Source organism: Vidua macroura, chromosome 2 (assembly GCF_024509145.1).
Source record: "Vidua macroura isolate BioBank_ID:100142 chromosome 2, ASM2450914v1, whole genome shotgun sequence".
Classification (NCBI taxonomy): Eukaryota; Metazoa; Chordata; class Aves; order Passeriformes; family Viduidae; genus Vidua; species Vidua macroura.
Genome location: NC_071572.1, coordinates 83,216,978 through 83,240,217, shown reverse-complemented (window position 1 = coordinate 83,240,217; position 23,240 = coordinate 83,216,978). Strand labels below are relative to the sequence as shown.

The 23,240-nt window shown below is 42.1% G+C and overlaps 2 protein-coding genes across 4 annotated transcripts; one reads left to right on the top strand and one right to left on the bottom strand.

Annotated features, from left to right (window-relative positions):
* Window positions 1-1,746: 1,746 nt before the first annotated feature.
* Window positions 1,747-10,474, top strand: VSTM5 (V-set and transmembrane domain containing 5). Of its 3 annotated transcripts, XM_053969722.1 has the most exons (5): window positions 1,747-1,831; window positions 4,791-5,120; window positions 5,221-5,361; window positions 8,206-8,323; window positions 9,899-10,474. In XM_053969722.1, the coding sequence occupies exons 1-4, from the start codon at window positions 1,747-1,749 to the stop codon at window positions 8,313-8,315; spliced, it is 666 nt and encodes a 221-aa protein (XP_053825697.1). In that variant the 3' UTR covers window positions 8,316-8,323; window positions 9,899-10,474. The 3 variants fall into 3 exon arrangements, with proteins under 3 accessions (XP_053825697.1, XP_053825698.1, XP_053825696.1); XM_053969723.1 differs by lacking the exons at window positions 8,206-8,323; window positions 9,899-10,474 and adding an exon at window positions 6,892-8,098; XM_053969721.1 differs by lacking the exons at window positions 1,747-1,831; window positions 8,206-8,323; window positions 9,899-10,474 and adding exons at window positions 2,043-2,327; window positions 6,892-8,098.
* Window positions 10,475-10,540: 66 nt separating this feature from the next.
* MED17 (mediator complex subunit 17) lies at window positions 10,541-23,110 on the bottom strand. The gene is made up of 12 exons (XM_053969717.1): window positions 22,805-23,110; window positions 22,347-22,513; window positions 21,727-21,946; window positions 20,285-20,421; window positions 20,102-20,186; window positions 18,835-18,987; window positions 17,916-18,046; window positions 16,676-16,860; window positions 16,024-16,161; window positions 14,958-15,075; window positions 13,617-13,776; window positions 10,541-11,681 (listed from the first exon to the last, which is right to left on the bottom strand). Exons 1-12 carry the CDS (start codon window positions 23,034-23,036, stop codon window positions 11,476-11,478), a joined length of 1,932 nt encoding a protein of 643 aa, XP_053825692.1. The 5' UTR covers window positions 23,037-23,110; the 3' UTR covers window positions 10,541-11,475.
* Between the last annotated feature and the right edge of the window lie 130 nt (window positions 23,111-23,240).

The window sequence follows — 23,240 nt, the reverse complement described above, 5'->3', positions numbered from 1 at the left end:
AAACTGCCATAAAGTGATGGGATCAGGAGGAAACTTTGTCTGACAGAATTGCTCCCAGGGGAAGAACTACACACTTTTTCACGCAATTACATTTTCATCAGGGACGCCCAGGCACAATGTTGGCCTGATGCAGCAGAGGGGATTTGGCACAGCACAGGAGCAGCTCAGACAGATGAGGCGGAAGGGAAGCACTCCATGGCCTGCCTCTGCAAACACACTTCCAGGCAACCCCAGCACCACGGCAGACTGCAAAACATATGTGAGATCAAACACTTGAGCAGTACATCCTCACTGACCTCTCTTTCCCTGCCCCTTCATTTGCATATCATCGCTAAAGCTTCAGGAGATGCACCAGAAATTGGTGAAGCTGGAGATTTTTTTGCACCTGAACAAAATCTGGGCCCTGGAGTCCATGAAGATTGCACTGTGTCTTGTCAAGGTCTGACTTAAGTCCTGGAAGTCCCCCCCTGAGATGTGCATGAAAGAAGCTGTAATGCCATATACAACATGGCAGCACAGGATAGCATCACACTTGGTTGAAAAGCCCCAGCAGGAGTGAGTCCCCTGCAGCTGAGCCCTGCACAAACCTCACTCCTACTCAGCCCCCCACCCAGAGCTGTGCTTCAGTCATCCAGACCTCCGTGGGACTCGTCTGTTCTCACAGCCAGCCGGTACATAAGGAAACCTGCATGTGAAACCTGCATGCAAACCATACAGTGCAGGGGGAAAAGTGGCTACTCAGCGCAGGCGGCTCAGGCAGATCGCAGCTGTCCCTCGCTGCCCGGATGATTGTCCTTTCCTCCCACTAACCCTGAGGAGCCTGCGCTGACCAGCACGCTGAAACGTCTCTCTTTAATCCACAACTCTATTAAAGAAAACTTGAGAAGAGGGAAATGCAAGGAAGAGAATGGAAAATCTGCAAAAAGGCTGATCTGGTGTGTAACTCTTTCCCTGGTCAGAGGGGCAGATCTCCTGGGGGTGTATATGGCTTCTGGTAGCCATATATACAAAGATGCCTCTGAGAAAGGATGAATTTTCAGGATTGGGATGCTCTCATGTTTTTTAATCATGTTTCCCACTATCTCATACTGTCCGGTGCTTCTGAAAGAAGCACAAGGATTGCTGGGGACCTCCTCTGGACGACAATAGAAGGGAGAGAGGAGCACCTAGTGCATGTGCCGGGCACAGTGGGATGGAAAACAGGTTCATTTTCCAGCGTGGTCATTTGATAGGATCTCTGGGGACACAGAGATGCTGCTCTCCAGCCCTCCCCCCATCCCTGTCTCACCTGCGTCATCACCAGACTTCTTGGAGCAAAAAAGTCGGTTTTAGCACCCCGAAGTGAAATTTCCCTTGCGGATGCCAAATCACACTTAAAACTAGCCTCCTCGATCCCGGGCTCGGCTCCCGGCTCCAGGCTCCGGCCGGGCACGGCAGGGCCGGGCAGGGCTGCGCCCATCGCACTCATTTCCCGGCTGGGCGATGGCCGGCGGCCGGGCAGCGCCTTCCCTTCCTCAGCCAATTGCATCTCCAGCCCGGATGGGAGATCGCGGGGTGTGAGGCGGGGGAGCGCCCGGGGGCCGCTGCGGGGGGGAGCTGGGAGCAGCCCCGGCGCCGCGGCGGGAGCGGGAGGAAGAGGAGGGAGAGAAGCGAGGGAGAGGCCTGGGGCAGGCAGCCCCCGGGGTCGGGCCGCGCCGGCCGGCCCAGCCACTTAAATGCAACCCCTGGGGCATCGGCTTCCCGCTGATGAGACCGCTGCGGGGCTATCGAGGCCGGAGCGTCGTCGTGGGGACCGTCACCCTCTGCCTGGCCGCCGGGTGGGCTCTGCAGAGTAAGTGTCCGGCTCCGTCCCTGCCTCCCCCGCTCCCTCCCCCGGCCCCTTCCTCCAGCTTCTGGCCGCGATGTCCCGGCTCAGCCCCGGCGCCCGGCATCCACGGGGCGGTGCAGAACGCCCGCCGACCCCCGCCCGCGGCCAGCGCTCTGCCCAGCCCGCCCGCGACACGGAGCGGCTGGGGAGGGGACGGGGACGGGACGTACCGAGACTCAGACAGACATCCCTGCTCTCCCTGACATGGACAGGGGAGGCTCGTCCCCGCCCCTGCTGCTCGGAGGGAGCGGGGGAGCCGAGCGGGACCAGCGCGGCCGCGGAGGGAGCGCCCCACGCCCCGACCTCACGCCCGCTCCCGGCACAGACGGCCCCAGCAGCCGCCGTGCCCCCGGTGCTTTTCCAGCGACCGAGGGGACGAGGCGTGGAGGGGGAAACAACCCGGTCAGTCAGCCCGAGGGGTGTCGGGTGACGCTGGGAAACGCGGCGGTGAGGAGGGAAGGTGGGTTCCAACCTAGCACCCCACAGGGAGTGGAGTGGGGATGGGGCAACACGCAGGGAGCCGTCCGGTCCTCTCCCAGAGGGGCCTGAAGGAGGCTTCTGCCAGCCCCACCCTCGCCTGGGGACCGGGGTGTCAGCGCCGCCAGCGAGTTTGGTTTGGTCACGGCACTCCACCAAGAGAAGTGACGCGCAAGCAGGACACCAAAGGGTGGAGAAACAGCCCGCAGGGTTTCAGAGGCCCGCTTTAGAGCTGTCCCCCCAGTTTAGAGCTCCTGCGGGGAGGCCCCTCGCTGCCCAGCATACTGCAGGCCCAGCTGCGTTGCCGCGGCCAGGTCTGGTACACAGAACCACACTTCCCACTTTGACTTTTGGCCAGGCAAATACTTTGGAGTAGTGCAGCGTGCCAGGATGGCAAACTCCATGAGCTCTGAGCAGGCCCCGTACGCTCTTCTCCTGGGTGCGTGTTTTACTGGGTGTGAAGGGGCTGGTTTTGTGAGCAGCAGGGCGCAGTCACCTTGCGTAGGGCGCTGCATGTGGGTGTGATGTTTGCTCTCCGGCCTGGTGCAGCTCTGTTGGATTAGACTGGTTCAGGTGATCTAGGCACACTGCATACTAAAAATATTTTTGAATCGTTAGATGGATACTGCACTGCCTTTTTTAGCTTTGCATACCAGATAGGGACAGAACATGTTTGCAAATCATTTAAGGGAAGGATTTAAATTATCTCTTTTTATACATTTATTTTGCAATTGCACATTCAAAACAAAGCCTCTATAAAAACATGAAAGGGTCACTGAGGGAAGATACTCAGCTCCTGTCAGAAACAGTGGGAAAGGCCTTTAAATAAACACATGGACCAGAAAACAATTGGAACAATTTGCAGCGATTACCAGAGGTTCCCGGCTGTTCTGTTTCTGTAGCTGGCACAAACCTCATTTTCACAGCTCTGGTTAGTCTCTCCTGCACACAAGCTGAACAGCAGACCACAGCTCAGCTGAGGACACATTGAGCTGCCCAAAAAGCACGATGTTCCTGCAGGGGGACTGGGCAGCATGAGTGTGGACAATGCTCATGAGAGGGGTAGCCCAGGAGTTATCTTGGAAAAAGCCTAGATCCTTTTTGGTACCATAGATGAGAGCCCGGGAACTGAACTGGCTTCTTGAGCTCCCCTACCTTACCACGACGAGCAGAGTTAGTGAATTCGGATCCCAAAATACAGTGAAGTCAGGTTGTAATTCACCCATCTCTTCCATTTGTGGTGGCTGTGGAGTTTTGACCATAGAGGGCTCTTACTTTAAGATTTTTTTTTTTAATTGTTTTTCTCCTAGAGATTTTTTTCTTTGCCTTTCTTAATCATTCTTATCCCTGAAGACTCTGCAGAACCTCCAGGATCATGCCCAGGTGTCCTGCTTTGCACTCATGCAGTGTAGTTGAGGGTCTCATTCTCACTCCCCCACTGGGATACAGACATTTACAGGTCAGCCTTTCTTTTTCATTTTGCTCTTGCAGTCAGGCTGTTCCCACAGTAAGGGAGTAGAGCAGGTGAGCTGCTCCAAGCTAAACCAGGAAAAGGCATTCAGCCTTACTGTGTGCTTTATCTGCCTTTCATCTGCTTTGATTTTTGTAGGTAGATAACAGAATTTCAGTCTTTAGCCAAGGGTCTCAAGGCATTAATCAAAAGAAAAAATGTATGCCAGTTAAAACTCCAGTGTTGGTATTCATCCAAATCTTCATGCAGAAACACCAGATGCAAGAAGAAATCATTGCAGTTACACATTAAACTAAGCCGTCGGTTCAGTTTCACAGTGTCATGAACAGCTCCGTAATCACATCAGGAGGAAGTAGGTGAGAATTTTTGCCTGGATATCATCAGAAACATGAAGTCCCTGGCTTCTCATGAAACTGCGTACCTTTGGTTACATGTGATTTATCTGCACTGGCTTATTAACTGGTCGCCTTTAAGAAGCTGATATTTCCAATGTTGATTACACATCCTGAAAACACGACAAAGGCCTTGCCAAGACTCCACATACTTATGCCTACTACAGTTCTTGCTTTTGGGGGATGGTAGTTAATGAATATGATAGATTACCTTGGACATGGCGACTAAACTTTCCATGTAAATGCAAGATTTTTAAAGGAAGCCAGTTACTGATGAACTTTGCTCAGTTTTCAGAAAATGTTGTGCTTATCCCAAGTCCCTTTCTGTGTGGGTGTTAAAGCATTGAAACACAATTATGTGTCCTCTATGGTGGAAGCGTTTTTGCTATCACAAATTATAAATGTGTAATTAGTCTTCAAGTATGTTACTTTTATGGAAAGCAGAAAGAAGAAGGTATTAAAAATCATAATATATCCTCTCTTAAAACAGATCACTGAGATAGGTGGGATGAATCACTAGGATCCAGAGGTCCCAACGTGCCCTGGACCACCTCCAGACTCATCACTCTCCTTTGTCTTTCAGCTCCCGGAGGAGTATCCTTAGTTGTCCCACAACCCAACATCAATGCAACAGTGGCACAAAACATCCTCCTCTCAGTTGAATACTCTTGCCGAGGCGTGGCCACCATTGAGTGGAAGCATTTGTCAAGCTGGGGCACAACCAGCATTGCTGAGTGGAGAAGTGGGAATTATGTCAACATATCTACAGTCTACAAGGACAGAGTGACTACTTTTGAAAATGGCTCTATACAGCTTCGGAATGTGGGCATGAGAGATGCTGGCTACTATTTTGTCACTGTAATGGAGGAGCATGGAACCAATGCCTATGGCACCATCATAGTCAATGTTTACGGTACAAACTAGACAGGACTTCTCGGCTTTACCCTGTGTTTAAGCATCAATCTGTTTGTAATCAATTTTATAATACTATTTTTTTTCCATTTTCTCTACAGAGATTATCTATGAAGATTTGCATTTTGTAGCAGTTCTCTTTGCGTTTCTTGCTGCAGTATCTGCCATTCTAATCTGCTTCATGTGGCTCTGTAATAAATCTCTGCATCTATTTCAGAAGAAGACAACACACAAACTAACAGGTATTTCTCTAAAAATGTAGTCAGGGTATAGTCTTCAAGCCTGAAATTTGAGCCTAAATTTTTTACCATAAAGGTGCTAAACAGGGACACTAAGAAACAAGACTGAAGGGATCAGTTGTCCTGTTCTAACTAGCTGAGGCAACTAAATAACAGGTGTTTAGTTGAAGAACAGTCCACAGAACATATACTTTGTATGTTTCACATTAGAAATAATAAAATACTTTTCAACATTGCTGATTGCAAAACTTGGGGAGAAAAGGCCAGAGCTGCAATAAACCCCCATCAAAGGGCAGGAGACAAAGTCAAGAGCTTCAGCACCTCTCTCAAGAGTTCACATCAGCAGGGTGTATCCTAGGGGAAAATATTCAAATGACCTTTGGGAATGGCCCCCACCTCAGTTCAGTCCTCAGTGGAGGATTGCATCTCCTCTTCTCAAACCCCCTCTCCATCTGTTCACTTTTGATCCAGTTGCAGACTCCAACAAACACTGAGTAATACCAGAACCTGACCCTGAAGACAACAGTCGTGAAAAGCAGGTCAAGGGAACACAAGGGCTACACTGAAGGGACATATTAAAGAAGAAATTTGCAAGCCACCACCAGGGATATTTGGCCTAGGCAAAAAGACAAGGTGCACATTACGGGCCTGGGATCAAGCTCTTAGGCACGTCTTTGAAATGGGAAGTTTCTTTTACCACTTCAAAATATTTCAGATGTTTACCTCCCTTCTTTGTAAGTGCAGATCCACTTGTGGTTTCTTGCCCTCTAGGTAAAAGGTCTGTATTTCTTCTGTAATAAGTATTACATTACAACAAGCAGCCTAGCTACCAGTATTTTACTGGACCAACAGAGACGCTGAAGCATCCTAAGATTCATGGCCTAGACTTCGTGTCAACTCTGCAAAACCCAATAGAAGAAGAAATTAACTTGGTTTGAGCTGCCTCTTCTTTTCTGTTGCTCACCTACAGCTCTTAAGGGCTGCTGCTGTTTTCATGGTGCATACACCACTCACAAGCTTCTGTAACTATTGAAAACTGTCCTATCATGCCAGAATATAGAGGATTTTGTTTAGATAAAGCCTCTTCCTCTAGCTGAAGCCAATCTTCCCACAGAGCTGAACTGAATAGACATATTCATGTAACATTATGGCAGAGTTCAGGAAAGCACAGTTCTAGAAACCTGTGTGATCTCCCAGGAAATGGTCCAAAACAGAGACCTAATTTCTGCCCCAATTCTATCTCAGAAGAGCCCTCCTTTCAGAAGTCATGAAGAGAGATATAAGAACGGTCCCTATGGACTTAGTTTTCTTAGTGCCTTTAGCCTTGTACTGGAAGAAATCGTTGCCAATTTAAAGATTGTGAGAACCTCTTTATACAGTTAAATATTTTGAAAAGATGTATTTAAAACCTGATTTTAGATGAGCAAGCTTGAGCTAATATTAAAAAGTTAAAAATGTCTCAGCACAGTTAATTTTGGAATGTTGGCCTTCCAATCCATTTGCCAATCAATAACAATATCCTTTCATTTACAGCAAGTACAACAGAAGAGATTGAACTGGAAACCATTGAGTGTTAGCCAAGGACTGCATCATAATAAAAATAACAATTCTACCTCAGGAGAAAGTATTAGCCAAGAAAGCAAGAACAAACCTAGAAGGTAAAATGTTTGTGACTACTGCAGAAACATCCTGACTTGCAAAGTAATTAAATCAGCAGTGTCTTATGGAGCTGTTTCAACCTGTTAAGTTTTTGGTTCTGCTAGTCAAGGTCAGAGTAAAAAAGAGTATGCTTTCATGCTGAGCATGAACACATTTTTGTGGCTAGCTAATAAAATCTACAGCCTCTACCACTCTTAAAAACAACCAACCTACCAACCAACCAAGCAAGCCTCTAAGATCAACCCATAAAGGAAATTATCATGGTCTTGAAGGACACCTGCATTTTGGATACAGCAAGTCTCCTATTAGAGACAGAGTGGTCATTAGCACCTATCAACATAATAAATTAAATATCTAATTGCAGTATTACATTAAAAAATTAATTGCAAGCATTGAATCCTGTTTATTGCACCTATGCTGCTACTTTTGGGTGTAAGAAACTTCCTGAAGCTCTGAAGACAAATTGCAATTTTTCATGAGACAAAACTGACTTTGAAAGAACGCTGAGATGGTCAAAGTTCTCCCGCTTGTGTTTCCAGTCGTGTACACTGCCCCAGGATGGATGTTAACACACATTTTATGACATTACTAGAGCAGGTGGTTGTACAAGGAACAGTACAGGCAGACACTAAAGAGGACACTGTCTATGAAGATTAGAGGGGTCAGATAAAATACTGACACACAACACCAGTGGGGTGGCAAAATACTAAACAGTTTTGTTGTGAAAGATGTCAAGTTCTTTGCAAACTTAGCCCAGTGCTGAACAATCTATCTAAGAAGAAACATTACAACAGCATTACTTTGAAATATAGTATTTACAAATACAGTTCTAAAATTGCTCTTGTTGAGAAGCCACCTTTGCTTTCCCTATGTTGTAAGAAAACATGATGTGATCCAACTAATGTTTTCTTAAATCTGCATATTGCACATATTGCAATTCTCTACATGTATATCTGTTGGGTGGAATGACATCTGTGTTTGTCGGTAGGAAAGCAGTAAACTGACTGAGTTCCAAATTATTCTGTTTTGCTTTTGTAATGATAATTTTGCAGTGTGAAATAAACTTTGAACTTGGAAGACATCACGGACTAGTCTGCGCCTGTAGATTGCCACGTTGCTGTTTGAGTCAAACTGCTGCTACTGCCTTTCTCACACTTCGTCTCACTTGTTTGCAAAAACCTTTTACAGGACAGGCTGACAGAGCTTTGCCTCTGGTCAGGGACTGGGATGCTCAAGTGCAGAGGTACTATGGGCTCCATTTGGAAAAACGTTCAGGGAATTTCTCACCAAGTGCATAACGATGCAGGTAGGTGACAAACAAGCCAAAGCACCCTGTGCACAATACCTCTAAGTTATCCCATACTGAGTTGGCCATTTGGTGTACAGAGGGCCTCTCTCCCACTCATAAATTGAGGTACCAGATTCAGCTGTTTGCTCCTTCCTACATCTAGCACAGGTCAAAAAAGGTGAGAAATGAAGTATCAGATACAGCACAGGTAAGTAATAGTTTATTCCAATTCTCTGCTTTAAACGTATATTGCCCATTTTTGTGTCTTTGAGTGAACTAAGCTTTGACAACAGGGAAACTGTAAGCACATCTATTTCAATCACCATACTTGAATTACTTGGTAAAGTATACTTATAGAATATGGAAAACAATGGTAGGGGTTCTTTTTGAGCCCTAAGTCTCAATGATTTGAATGAATCTTAGACTTTTAAGGCAAAAAGTATTAAAGCATTTTGAACATGAAGCTAGGTATTAGGCTGAGCTGAATATACAGCAGATGCTCTGCCAGACTTAGAAAGTACAAAAAGTGCAGCTTACACATAAAGTCACTATTATCTGCTAACACTGACCTGAACACTGCAATTGCCAGAGGAAGTCAGGAAACGTATCCAGACATGAATGACCACTCCAGTGCACTGCTGTGATTGCAGAGGTCACACACACATTTAAACCACAATGTTTGAAAGCTGGCAGGAAAGTAGGAAATGAACACTTAAAATTCTTCAGTTTAAAATGTAATACAACAAAAGTTTACAACTAGCAGTTTTTCTACCTCTTTCAGCTTGGCTGGTCATTGCAACTTCAGGCACTCATCCTTGGCTATTAAACCTGGTGCCAACCTCACTTTTAGGCTGTAATATCCCATATGAATAACAGGGACTCCAAGTATTCAGCAAGAACATCCAGTACAGTTAGCCTGTATATAGCTTTCTTTATAGACAATTCCTCACCCAAAAATTTTACCCACAATTTAACGTGCTTACTCTACACAGGTAACATTACTTAAAAGATACATTTTCCTGAAAATTATGTTTGTCACTATGCATTATTAAGGTCAATATTTGAGGTACAGAACGTGAGACTAAACTGTAGCAGTTTCTTGCTACCTTGGAGCAAGGTTGTGGAAGGTTGTTACAGTAGAAATTCAGAAACTAACAGCTGTTCTTACTGTAAACTCCCTGTGGAACAGCAGCAAATTTAATATTTAGAGCATTCTAGATGTTCTAAGGGATTAAGACATTTTACTTTTAAACTTGAATTAAAGAGATGTCCAAGTTCACCAGATTGCTTTGGCAATCAATTGAAAAGGTCTTAATCATTCAGTAATGTCATCATTTCATATTCAAAGATGCGCTACCAAGTTTCAAGACTTTCTGTTAGATGTCTAAATCAGTCTGTTTTCCATTAAAATTAGGAATCCCTGTGTATTCAACACCAAAACACAGACTCTCTAGGTCTCTAATATTAAACTCTTTTTTTGATGTTATTATTATTGTTCTCTTTTTTCACCTAGACCTAGAAGTCTTGACAAGTGTTTTCATGCTAACATGCAGAGCTTGTGTTCTACAACATAGGATATGTCCTTCTTTTCAGGAGAGAAGTCCTGCAACCATGAGATTGTAATAGCTCCCCAGTGATCTGATTACTTGGTAAGAAGGAACTTGATGAAAAGGCTATTGCTACATGCAGACCTGTCAATTTAGGTTAAGAACAATAAAGTGTAAAGACACGTTCAAGTTTCATAGACTTGTCTTCTAATTATTAATAAGAATTTGTTGTGTTAGCAGGAGTCAGAACAGCCTCATCTAGTCAGATGCATGAACACATGCCTCAGGCTGTTGGCTGAACTGTTCACGAAGGAACAACCCCCCCTCTGCCTGTAATCATACAGTGTCTGCTGGCACAGCAAAACAGGACCTGGCATCACAGGGGTTACATTAGGCTCAGCCCTGTTTCAAGATCAAGAGACTTATTTTCAACTAGGGCTTTTAATTTTTGTCAGTTGTCTTGGGTAACACATGAGCAATTGAAAGGAAAACCCTTTCTCTCTCTTAGTTCAGTCACATAGAAGCAAGTACTTCCAGGAACTGAAACAAGATGCTGCGTGCTGGCCAACACCAACATAAGTACAAGAACTGCTTTGGATACCTGCTGAGCAGCAGCTGGCTACTTATTTGCCTACAATTATTCTTTATACTTGAGAATTCAACAAAATAACAACTGTCACCATGGAAGTGTGATGCTAAATTCGATCATGTTTATGTGGAAGAAGTTCATATATATACATATAGATAGATACCTCCTAAGACAACATGGACATGAATATGAACCAGTTTACACAGGTTGCAAAATGACCATTAGCACTTAAGTACCAAACAAAATGAAAGCTTTGTTGAACACCATACTGTAAGTTTCAAGAATTACAACCAAAACTATAAAAAATGTGACTTTTTTATTTTGAAAGAACTCGAAAGAGCTGATATTCGGGAACATACTATTATTTCTCTGGATGAATAATCATGGAGAATGCAGGAGAGAGACCCATATACTCAAGTGTGGAGGTTTACAGCATGAGAGATACCTCCTTCTATCCAGTCACTATGTCACAATTCACCCACAAACTCAAATTGTCAGAACTCTGCAAGCCAAGTAAGACCCTTTCCTCTATATTCTTGTAAAAAACAAGGTCAAAAAACAAGCAAAGTAGCCGACATGACACAGGCCATCAGAGAGGAAAGACTTTTGCCACAGGCAGTGACGTTGTTAACACTCTCAAGTTAAACTGCGAAGTAAACATATTTCTCAAAAATAAAGGGGTCACCCAGAATCCCCATCAATGTACAAAAATTCCAACTCAAGAATGCTTCAACTCAAGGACTACCAAATTTAATTTTATAAACAAAAAATACATTAATTACTCATCTATGTCACTGTGGATAGAAGAAATTTCAAAGATACAGCTGAAAGGAACTTTTACAAAAAATTGTATGTATTTTATATGTCACTGAAAAAGGTTTTATTACAAATACCAAAATGGCTATTTCTGTACAGGAAATAAATTTGATTTTGCTTTCTTGTATTGGCCCATAGCTCCCATTTCCCTTTGCTGCACTGGCATTTATCACTGCACAGAGACACTTCAAAGCCCTTAGAGAGCGGCTGACACTTCACTAGCAAGGAGTTAGGGCAGCCATGAGAAGTTCCATTTTATACACAAAGTTACGCCCTTCCATTTTATTCCACTGCACTTCCTTGAATGGCCCCCGGAGATGATTCCATTTGCTGTCCTGCAGGACATCTCCCTTGGGGAGATCCTTGCACTGGCTCCGTGGAAACTGAACCATGACTTTGCTGCCGCTTTCCGGACCGTTACGGACTGTGGGGAAAGGAGATTTCAATGAGCATTTTTACACTGTATGAATTCTTCATACTAAATATTCTTCCTTGTGTATTCTGTACTTTACTCCTACTCAATTCCCAACATGCTGAAAGCAAACGAGAAATTCTCTTCCTTTCTTTTTCAAAGCTTTTTCTCTGGATTTTCTCTCTCATCTCCCACTTCCCTATGATTTTGTTGCTTTTGCACTGCAGGTTCTTGGTTAGATCAAGACAGAGAAACTTTTAATAAACCCCAAAATGTACACCTTACAAATGTGTTTCTTTTTCCCCAGTGATGCCAGGAAGGGCAAAGGCTTCATTGCTCATTCTTTCTTTGGATGTATTCCCCACTATTCTGTTGAAAAATGTATTGTTTCTAGTGGGTTTATCTCAAATAGACAGGATCTAAGTCATTAGGCAGTTACTTTTAATCACAAAATTCTGTGAGATTGGTGGAGGGGTGGTGGTGCTTCATTGGCTTGGATGGGTTTCTGTCTTTTCATGTTGGGGAGTAGTGTGTGTTGACTTTTTCAATAAACAGTTAAGAGAAATACCACCTAGCTTTTCTCCCATCTACCAAGCTAACCTTCTATAAAGAGACGACTATCAGACTGATTGAACATAATTTCATAAATTAATGCCAACTACTTCTCATCACCACGTTCTCCATAGTATGTTTGGAGAATCCTTCTGAGATTATTTTTTTCCAACTCATCTTCCCAATAATTGCAATGAGGCTGATCAGACTGTAGTTCCCCACGTTTCCCTTCTTGAATACAGGATGTAACATTTGCCTTCTTCCAGTCCTCAGGAGCCCTTCCTGAGCCTGGCCTTTTAGAGATGATCAAGAGTGGCCTTGCAGTGACATCAATCAACTCCCTCAGCAGTCATGGATATATATCCCACCTGGTCCCATGAACTTGTATATGTCTAAGTCTGTTCAAAGGTTCTCCAACCTGGTCTTCCACTACTGAGGCTGAATCTTTGCTCCAAAATTTCCCATGGGTCTCACAGATCCATTTCTGAAGGCCAGTCTTAAGACCAAAGAAGGTACTGAGTACCTTGGCCTCCTCCATGTCCTGTGCCACCAGGTATTCTCTCTGTTTAACAGCAGTCCCGCATTTTCCCTAATCTTTCCTTTGCTGCTGACATACCTGTTGAAGCGCTTCTTGCTGCCCTGTACATCCCCACCAGATTCCTATCCTATCCTTAGCTTTCCTATCCTTACCAATGCATGCTTGGATAGTCTCTCTCTATCCCTTCCAGGACAACGACTTACAATCTCTTGGAGCTTCCTTCCTGTATAATTAGTTCAGCCATTGGCTCCTTGCTCATACACACAGGTTTTCTGTCACCTTTGCACAACCTTCCTGAACATTAGGAAGACCATTCTTGAGCTTGAAAGAGGTGACCCTTGAAAACAATAATCAAACAGCACTCCTGGACCCCTCTTCTTTCCATCCCATAGGATCATATCTCATAGGACTCTTTCAAAAAGATCCCTAAAGAGACCAAAACTGTTCTCCCTCAGTTTGGAGTTGTGATCTTGTTGTTTATCTTGTTCCCTTCTCTCAGGATCCTGATGGCTTCTGTAATCTCTTTCTTCTATGCTAATAATAATACATATAATTAATTATATATAATTATATAAACAAATATTTATCAAAATAATATATTTAAATAATGTATTAATATACATATTATAGAATACATAAAATTTTCCATGGTAACTATAAGAAATATTTTCAAGCCTGTGGAAATTAAATCAGGTTTATATTAAGTGGCTTCCTGGGCAAGGTGCTGATTCTATTTAGATGTCAATTCCATACACAAAAGAGATAGTCTCTAGACCTTTAAAGCATAGTATCAATTGATAGCAAAATATTCTACTAACACTCTCAGAAAGACTTCTGTTTGCAAGAGGGCATACTACCTGAAATGGCATAGTCTCCATTTGGTGATGCTACAGTTATTGCTGATGCATTGCCAATGCTCTCCACCGGTCCCAGACCAACATGATTACTGAAACTCAGCACGTGCCATCCCATAACTTTTGCAAGCTGCTGAACTGCATGTACTTGGTGCTGTGACATCTGAAACGTAACAAGAGGTTTGTTTTCTGTTCAGTATTTGCAGACCATAGAAAGAATTTGTTTTATGTACAACAGTTACTTATAGAAGTGACTTTAAGTTCTCTACTTTCAGAGGAACTTTTTTTATATGATGGTAGAGCTTTGTGCTATTTGAATTTAGACCGGTTCCTCCACAGAAGAAAAGATCACTCTGTTATGCAGTTAAATGAATTTTTCATAGGTATATGCGCTTGGCCATTTTATTTAAATGCTGCTATCAATTTACAAAAATCTTTAGGTCTCAAAAAATTAGTTTGCAAACAATTCTGTCTTTCAATAGAAACAAGACTTCTGCTGTAAAATATATAAAAATATGAAAAAGTATTAGCAGAGAAAATTAGTAAAAAAAATTTGAGGTGTTCACATGCATGATTATCTCCATTAATGCTCAGGTGCAAGCACTGAGCTCTAACAGCTTAGGAGTTTAAATGCTACTGTCTTCCTGTATCATGACTTAACCCTTGCAACAAGGAAGTATCCAGCACCATTCAGCAGTTCTCTGTGAACAAGTCTGACAACACTTGAGCAAAAAGACATGACCTCAGCAGAATCTGTTTCAACTTGTTTTCTGTGTCATGGAGTTTTATGTAACTGCAACAGGCCAAGCACTGTTATTAAAGACCTGTATTTTGATTATTTTTAATGCATGGTGAGGAGATTGTTACTTCTGAATAAAACCAGCAGGCTGTTCTAAGCAATTAAGAAAACAGAGTTCATTCAAGTATCAGCTGATTTAGTAACGACAGATGCAAAGTGAGCATTAGCAGACAATGCTGAAATGACAGTAATTATGGGTTCATTAACAACTTAGCTACACTAAGTTTCATATATAGAATACTTTATTGTCTGCTATGATTACCACCAACTTGTTTCTCCCATAATGAGCAGCATAAAGAAATGCATTTTAAATTGGAGGGGAAAATTATTATGACTACTGACCCTAGTAAAAAATGGCAATATATTTTAGTAACAGTTGGTAAGGCTCTACACAAACATTGTGAAAATTCAGTCATCCAGCTTCCCATCTTCACTATCTTAATTTGAACTTTTTAGTATTTTCTACATAGATGAAAGTGAGATTCTAGCTTCTTTCTGTTTCCCAAACATCACGAGAAAGGGAAGAACAACATATGTGAGTCTACCTGAGATAAAAGGAAATCCTGCAGTTCTTGCTCTTGATGGGACAATGTAATAACTCTTCCATCTCTATGCACAACTCTTATTTGTTCAACTCCAATGTTCAGCTGTAGTTGAATGGATCTTTGAAGACAAGATCCATATTTATTTAAAAAGCATTAAAACACTTAAGAAAACAGGAAACTAAGAACACAATCCCACCCAATCATTGACAAGAATCCCTAAGACAGATAGTGCAAAGCCTACAGAATGGGACAGCAACTCCAAACATTCCAGTTTCATCAGTCACCACAACAGCTCCCTCTATATGGCAGGTGACATATTCTGTGGCATGCTCCCAGACCTGGCCTACCATTTGTTCAGGACAAGGAAGCCTCGCAGCTCCCTGCCTGCCCCTGTGCCCAAGTTTCCTTCCAGTTGTGCAGGGGAAAATGGTGTGTTCTATGCTACAGACAAGACTTGGGCAGCTTATGTACTCTGGAACCAAGGCTGGAAATGCACCAATGACTGTAGGTTGCCCCACACTGTGGTTACAGCCAGACAGCACTGCTCTAAAAAGCACTGTTGATGCATTAATGACTGCTGGTCAATCTGCAGGCATTTATTTCTGGAACATCACATCTTGTATTTCGATAACAACCTGCATAACTATTGCATAAACTACACGAGTTCCACATTTCAGTACCTATGCAACCAAGCTAGGACTGAACAATGATTAGTTTTCCATGAGCAGACTGGAAGTTTAGAATCCAGCACCATCAAATGATACTTTGTATTAAGTCATCTCTAACCAGAATAAATCCCCCACTAAGTCTCCACTCTCAAATTTCTTTGAAAGGCAACCATATTAATTGAAGAAGTACTAAATATCTTCATTAAAGGGTAAAATGGGTGAAGTTTTCTTAAGGTGACTGTTCACCCCATAGTCAAGTCAAAAGAACAAACACAGACAAATAATGGCCTCCTACTTGTCTGTCTAAAGAGAATCTAAACCTTTAAAGCACAATGTGAATACATGCTGCCTTTGGTTCATGCTTCTACAACTAACAGGACATGCATTCTCATACTTACTTGCATATCTGCTCATATCCTTGAGAAGTTATTAGAACTTTAACACTGGATTCATAAACATCATTGATATTGGACCAGTGAGCCTGAATCTGAGGATCCTCAATACGACTCGCCAGACTGTCAATGGTTCGAGCAGTTCTAGAAGATAAAACCATATTCCATACACAATAATCCAGGCAGTTTGTGCTGTCATCTTGCTCACAGGAAGCAAGGAAGTTACTAGATTTAACAGAAACATGTGGATCAAAATTCTATTTCAGCACTGTTCTGGTGCTAATGAAGTACACTTGTTTATTCTGTACATTTCTCATACATTCTGCAGCAGTATTGAAGTGGTATTATTCATTATCAGCTACTGCACTGCAAAGAATACTAAAAAGGATTTATGCACTTTGAGATAAGTAGGAACAATTATCAGCAGCTTATGTTGCAACTGTCACAGAGATCTCAAAGATATCTGGTATTTTTTCTTTTTACTAGCTGAATGTTGTTGTCTCATATTTCTTCATAATTTTTGGTTCTTAGTACTAACAAAAAAAGACTGTATTAACCATGAAGGAAATAGCAGCTAGTTTTAAGAACACTTAAAATAGATCAATTATATTCTATGTAATGGTACATGTTACTGTAACAAGAGTATCTTGTGACCCACCTTCGTCTCAAAAATATATGCTTTGCCTGTTTTATGATCTTTTCCAGAAGTCCTTCATTCGACTGTAAAGAACTGATTTCATTTTTATCAAAAGCTTGGGGCCCTGCAAGTCTCATTCTCTTATGGCCAAAAGGTGCACTAGCTGGATGTGGCATCACTGTTGAGCTCAGGGTTTGCTTGTGACACTGCAACAACCAACAGATGTTATAAAAGGAAGGGACCAAATAACGTGTCTGCAAGAAATAATATGTATCCTACTATATGTTGCTTCATCTCATATTTTTTGAGTGTACATACTTTCAAAAACTACACCTTTTTAACTTTATCAACCTGACAGCACTTTAAAGACAGTTCCTCATACTTTGCTTCCTCCATTTATATGTATCTTTCAAAGCTTATAGAAAGTAATTTAAAAATAAAAAAGTGCTAGCTAACAAAAATTTGGTACCACGGCAGTAGCTCCTACTAATAAGTCTTTATATACATCTGTGGAGACAGAAAGAATGGTCACTTAAAAATAAAGGAAGCATTTTAGACAAAAAAAGTTGAAGTACAAAAGGTTTTAGCAATATGTCCACAGTAAAGAAAGGAAATCCACAGGAAAGGTGGGCACTGAGCCAAAGCTTCATGAACCCTAAATCAGTGTTTCAAATACTGGACTGTTCCACATGACTGCATGACTTGCAGAGCCATGCTCTAAGGAGGTGAACACTCTCTGGAATATGGTTTCAATTCTACTTAGAGATGCAAATCTGTGCTTCTTTCCTGAAGGGACACAACCTCAACCTCGTACCCCAGGTTTTGCTAGATTATTCAAGAATCTAAAATGCTGAAGTAGAGAAGTGGACATTCAAATAAACAAAGCTATCATGAGAATTAATTGTTCCTTCATGAGGATATGGCTGACCAGATGCTCGCTGACAGTGCTTGGTAAGCACTATTAGACACAACAAAAAAAAGCAGAACTGATGAACTCTACTGGAAAAGCTTTGCATGGCTTTTCTGAAGTGAGCAGCCAGGTCTGAGGTTAAGTAAAGAACTAGCATTCCATGAAAGCATTAACTGGAACTCCCCAACCACCCACACCCATGGAAACCCAAGCAGTAGGCTGCCTTCCACAAATGGATGGAGAAGGACTGGCCTCTAGTGGCACTCAGCTGTTATACCAGTGCCACACACTGGGCAGAAGGCTGAACAAAAGCCCAAAAATTCTTCAGTACTTCAGCCACAGATGCAGTACCTCTCTGATAAGTTGATGCAAATTATGTTCCAGAACATAGAGATGATCCTCTGGATTCTGTTTTTCAGAAGCAGCCTTTTGTGACTTTTTATCATTGGAAGAGTGACACAGAGAAATAGATAACTGCAAACCTGTACGAAGCAGATGGAAAAAAAAGATTTTAAAAAGTGAGCACAGACAATTTTCAAGGTTGCTACTGAGAACTGCTTTTCTTCATGTTTTATACTCAGTAGTTTAACAACAGCTATTCACCGTATCAGAGAAAAATCAAAGAATGATGGTGGAGAGCACAGCAACAAAGGCAAGTAAAACTTGATATTCACTGAAGTGTTGACAACTGTGAACTCACCAGGTGCATTTTGCATCAATTTCTATCCCACAAAAACTCAATCCCACGCAAAAAGAAGTCCCGAGGACCCCATTCCTTTCTCAAAGAAGGAGTGATTAACCATCACACACATTTTAAGCAATCCAGAAACATATTCTTTGCATGATACAATCAGTTGTGTACCCCATGTAAGAACAGATAATTCACTACTGACTCTAAGCCACCTTTATGCTGTTTAATTACCCTCACTGAAGAGCATTTGCTTTTGTTCTTCTGAGGACCCATAAACCCAAGTCTTAAATTTCTTCTTACATGCAATCCAGGAGCAGTAACTTATGCACAACTCCAAACTGCTACATGCACATGGCATTACAGCTGACAGTTTTAAGTGCTGCTGACAAAAAACATAACCACAAAGGGAAACAGAGTACATTAGAAACTACTGTGCATTAGTTGAAATCCTGTTTTTCAAAACCTTTGAAAATCAAGGAGTTTGTTTTTTCTTTTGTAAGGACAGAGCATTAAAAAAGGTGACATCAATCAGTACTTAAGGAAATAATTGTAGGTTAAGAGTCATAAAAAGCTTCCTACCTGGGAAAGGCTGGGAGATTATCTGATTTTTCACTACAATGTGAGGAATCTGTGATTTAATTTGAACAGCTTCTCGTGACAGCTGGGCAAAAATTTCTTTACATAGAAGAACATTTTGTGCAGTCTCCAACTTTGTCTGCCAGTGTGCAGAACCTGAAAAGTATAAATCAATGTTTGCAGAGGGAAGAGCAAAGAGAAGCTATCTTTTTGTTCAGATGCCAGATACTATGCAGTAGCTAGCTGTGATCACTAAAGCAGTCAGTGCCTTATACCCAAATTGAGTATTATCAGAATTTTATCTCAGCTAAGCAAGCACTTTAAGGTAAAACTAAAACTAATTTTGATTCTATTTTGATTCTATGTGTATTGTGAAGTGCAACACCTTTATGGAACAGTGTATTATACTCCCAGGCCTTTTGTGAAGCCTCTCTTTACGAACCTCTTTCCATAAGTTGTGGTTTACTTTCAGTGATACTTCTGGTTTTATTAAATTCACTCTATGATGAACTACCCAGTAATGTTCAGTGCAGGTATGTGCTTTCACAGGGTTTACAGGCCCAAAATTCTTCAGAGATTCTGGAGTGAGTGAACACACAAGCTGTATAATACCATATGAAATACCTAATAGTAGAGCACTCTGTCTATGTTCAGGACAGCACCAGCATCTATATCACAGACAACTGTGAAATAAAATCCTGCCACTTTATTTCTAACTTTACAGAGTAAAGGATGGCTTTTTAATCCAAAAGTTTACAACTTCACATACCGGCACATATTAAATGAATCAATGTACTATCTTCCAGGTGAGCTGTTGGTAATTAACACACAGACCACCAGCAGAATTTCAGATCCAGATAAAACATATGAGCAACAGACACAAATGATGCATTTTTGGCAGAGTTAAGAGTGAACAATCATTAGTTCAACTGAATTAATGGGATGTAATTGACTGAAACAGAACACCTTGAATTGATTTCAGCTATGAGCTCAAACTTTTAATGTCTAACAAAAGAGGCTCCAGAATACTCAAAATACAACCCTAAAAAATTTGTTTCAGAACTGAATGAACACATATGAAAAAGGTAAGGAGCATGCTTTGAAAGCATAACTTCCAAAGCCCAAGCAGCACCCAAACAGAATATTTCAGTTTAAATAAGGGAAGTCTTATTCACTCTTCTTCCCAGCTATATGCTGAAATTTTAAAACAAGCATCATATCCAAACTCATTCCTTGAAAACATACTCATAAAACAACATAAAAGCTGTACCTGGTTTTGATTTTGGCAAGGGTCTTTTAAAGAGATTGACTGTCCCGAGGTCACCAATATCTGGTGCTTGTTTTTGAATAGAAACCTAGGCAAGAAAGATCAGTATTTAGTGTTTGTTCTCTGTTACAAGCATACAAATCTGAAACAAAACTCCACTAGGTTATTAAGATTTCTCTGACAAACCTTGATGTATGCTGATCCCTCTAAATCACTTGGAATTTGAACATCCAAAGGACAGTAATCCTCAGGTATCTTTTTATCCAGGTCAATGTCAGTGTTCTTTATCACCTCAAATGTGCCATGATGAAGAAAAAGGGAGCCTGAGTAAAGAAAGACAAAGACATACACATTAAATATTAAGCACCCTCTGCAAATAAAAAAGCTTATATTTCTGTTTTGGAAGAATATGTATTTCTGAATCTCCAAATCTTCAGAGCTGCACTTGACTCACATTTCTTAATGACTTCTTAAAAAAACCCAGGTAAACTAGAAAGCTCATGCCACTGTACCACCATGTCAATCCTCCACTGTGCAATGTGTAATATTTTACAGTACATTAACACAGAGTATTTAATAATTATAGGAGGAAGCCAAGAGTTTTTTGAAATCGAGTCATTAGATGCAAGGAAGGAAAAAAAAAAGGTGTTTGGTTAAAAAAAAGGCAAAAAGTAAATGTGTGAAGTTTTGCAAGCAGGTAGTTAAAGGTACAACACCCTTATTGATTTAAAGGAATTGTAATGATGTTTGCCTAGAAATCTTAAAATTATGACCATGTTCTGACTGGAAAAGAGAACTCTATAGCCAATCATTCAGGGGCTTATAAAAGCAGATAACCTCATCTGTCCTAATTGCACACCTTTTTCATCCAGGGCACAGTTCACCTAGTCCAGGGTAAATCAACTAAAAATGATACATAGCCTGGGGGTACATCTACAGCTTTTTCATTAACAAATCTCCATTTGTCCTTCCCCTCCCTCACCAATGACAACAGGAACCCAACACATCCAGGCCTCATGCCTGCTTTGCACCTACATCCTCTGTTCTGTGTGATTCTGTACTCACTTTGTCACTCCATAACGGCCTCTAGAACCCTGGGCTGCTCACCCCCCTTAAATGTAATCCTTGAATTAAGGCATATTCTCATCATCATTTCTCAACTGTAGGAATAACAGGTATAATAATCTACCTTCAAGATCACTCTTCAGTAAGATGGTTTAGTTTTACCTGGTGTGAATTCTGGAGAGCAGGGAGTTAGACATCATAAGTCTTTTAACTTGAGCCCTTCTAACTTGAGATATTGTAGGATTTTCTGATCTTTGATTAAAAAAGAATGTAACCAACTCTTCACTTTTTTTTTAATGATCAACTACATTGCAAAAACAGTATTGTTTTTGTGAACAAATTCTTAGTAAAATACTACAGTTAGCCTTTAAAATTACTTTCTGGATTGAAGATGCCAAGATATTTTCCCTGATATTAAAACAAGAGTTCTCCCTTTATAAACCTGTCTCATAAATAAATTCACATTGAAATTATTTATTAATATATGTTCCATCTCTCTTTCCAGTTACAAAAAGACAATTTCATAAAATTTCTCTTCTTGTGAAAAAGATCCTACTGTTTACCTGCACTTCTGTAGCTCAAATCACCAAGAATTTTATCTCCCACTTTTCTCAGCTTCCAGTGTTGTCTCAGTCTTAGCAGTTCAGAGTTGAAGTCTCTTTGTCGCTTATTTTCTTGATTTTCAGCAACTGATTTGGATAATCTTTCCGCACCTTTCAACAGGATCTGAGCTGCTCCAGCTAATGACTTCTTTTTTGAAATCAGCTGTAGAAACTGAGGATTCTAGTACCAAAAACAACAAGATACTTGCACTTTAATTCGCAAAATATTATCATTTTTATGAATAATTTTAATTAATATTTATTTATTATTAGTGGAAACTAACTGACAGTAATTGATAAGTTGTTTTTGCTGGATGTCCAGTAATTTATTCAGAATTACTTTCATACCACCATTATACAGTTGGAAGTAGCATTTTGACTTAGAGCTTCAGCAAAGAGGCTTCTGAAAGTGGCCTGAACTCCCAATCCCAGCTTTACTCTGATCCTCAAAGCACTGCACTAGCACATCAAAATGAACATTTTGATAAAACTTTGTACTGATTACATGTGAAAAAAAAAATCCACTGGAATAAAATCACTAGCATCAAACCACACAAAGTGCTCAACTAGGTACAACATACTTGTTTTGGAGGAAGGGGATCCTGCCCGACTGGATCTAAAGTCATGAACTTTTTATCCTTCACAATGCTAAGAACGTCATACAATACACACATCTCAGTCAAGGCACTTCTTAAGTTGTTCCTCACTGAATCCCAAGGCCAAAGGGATGGCTGGAACTTTACCAACCCTAAAAATAAAACAAAGGAAGGAAAAACAAAGGACTTTAAAAAGGTACGTGTAAGGCTCATTTTTGAACCACAGAGAGATCGTAACGGCACGAAATACAACACGACATTAAATCTGTTGTCCTTTCCCACTACAATTTACAAGGGCTGGGTCACGAACACTGTGACCAACCCCTGGGGGAAGTCAGGGCAGGCCCAACCACCCGCGGAGCCGCAGGCCGGCACCGCCACAGCGCGGCGGGCCTCCACCAGCTGCATCCCGGCGGGAGGGCTCGGGCTCGGGCCCTTCTCACCTTCCTCATCCTCCGTCTCGCCCGGCTCGGCCCAGGGGCGGCCCGCCGAGCCCGGCTCGTCCTCTTCGGAGCCGGAGCCCTGGCTGAAGTCGATGCGCTGCGCCAGGCGCGCCAGGTTCTGGGACATGGAGAGCGGCTGGAGATAGGTCTCGCTGCCATCCAGCCCCACCTCCTGCACCTGCTTCTCGCACGCCGACTCGATGCTGATGCGCACGGCCGGCACGCCCGCCATCTTGGAGCGACCCCCGCCCGCACTCGGCAGGGGGCGGGCCGGGGAGGGGGCGGGGCCAGCGCCAGGCTGGGTCGGCCGTTTCCGGAGGCGCTCGCGAGGGAACGGGACCAGTGCCGGGCGGGCTCGGCCATTTTCGGAGAGAGGTCGGAACGAGGCGGGGCCAGCGCCGAGTGGGCTCGGCTGCCTCCGGAGGCACTCGCGAGG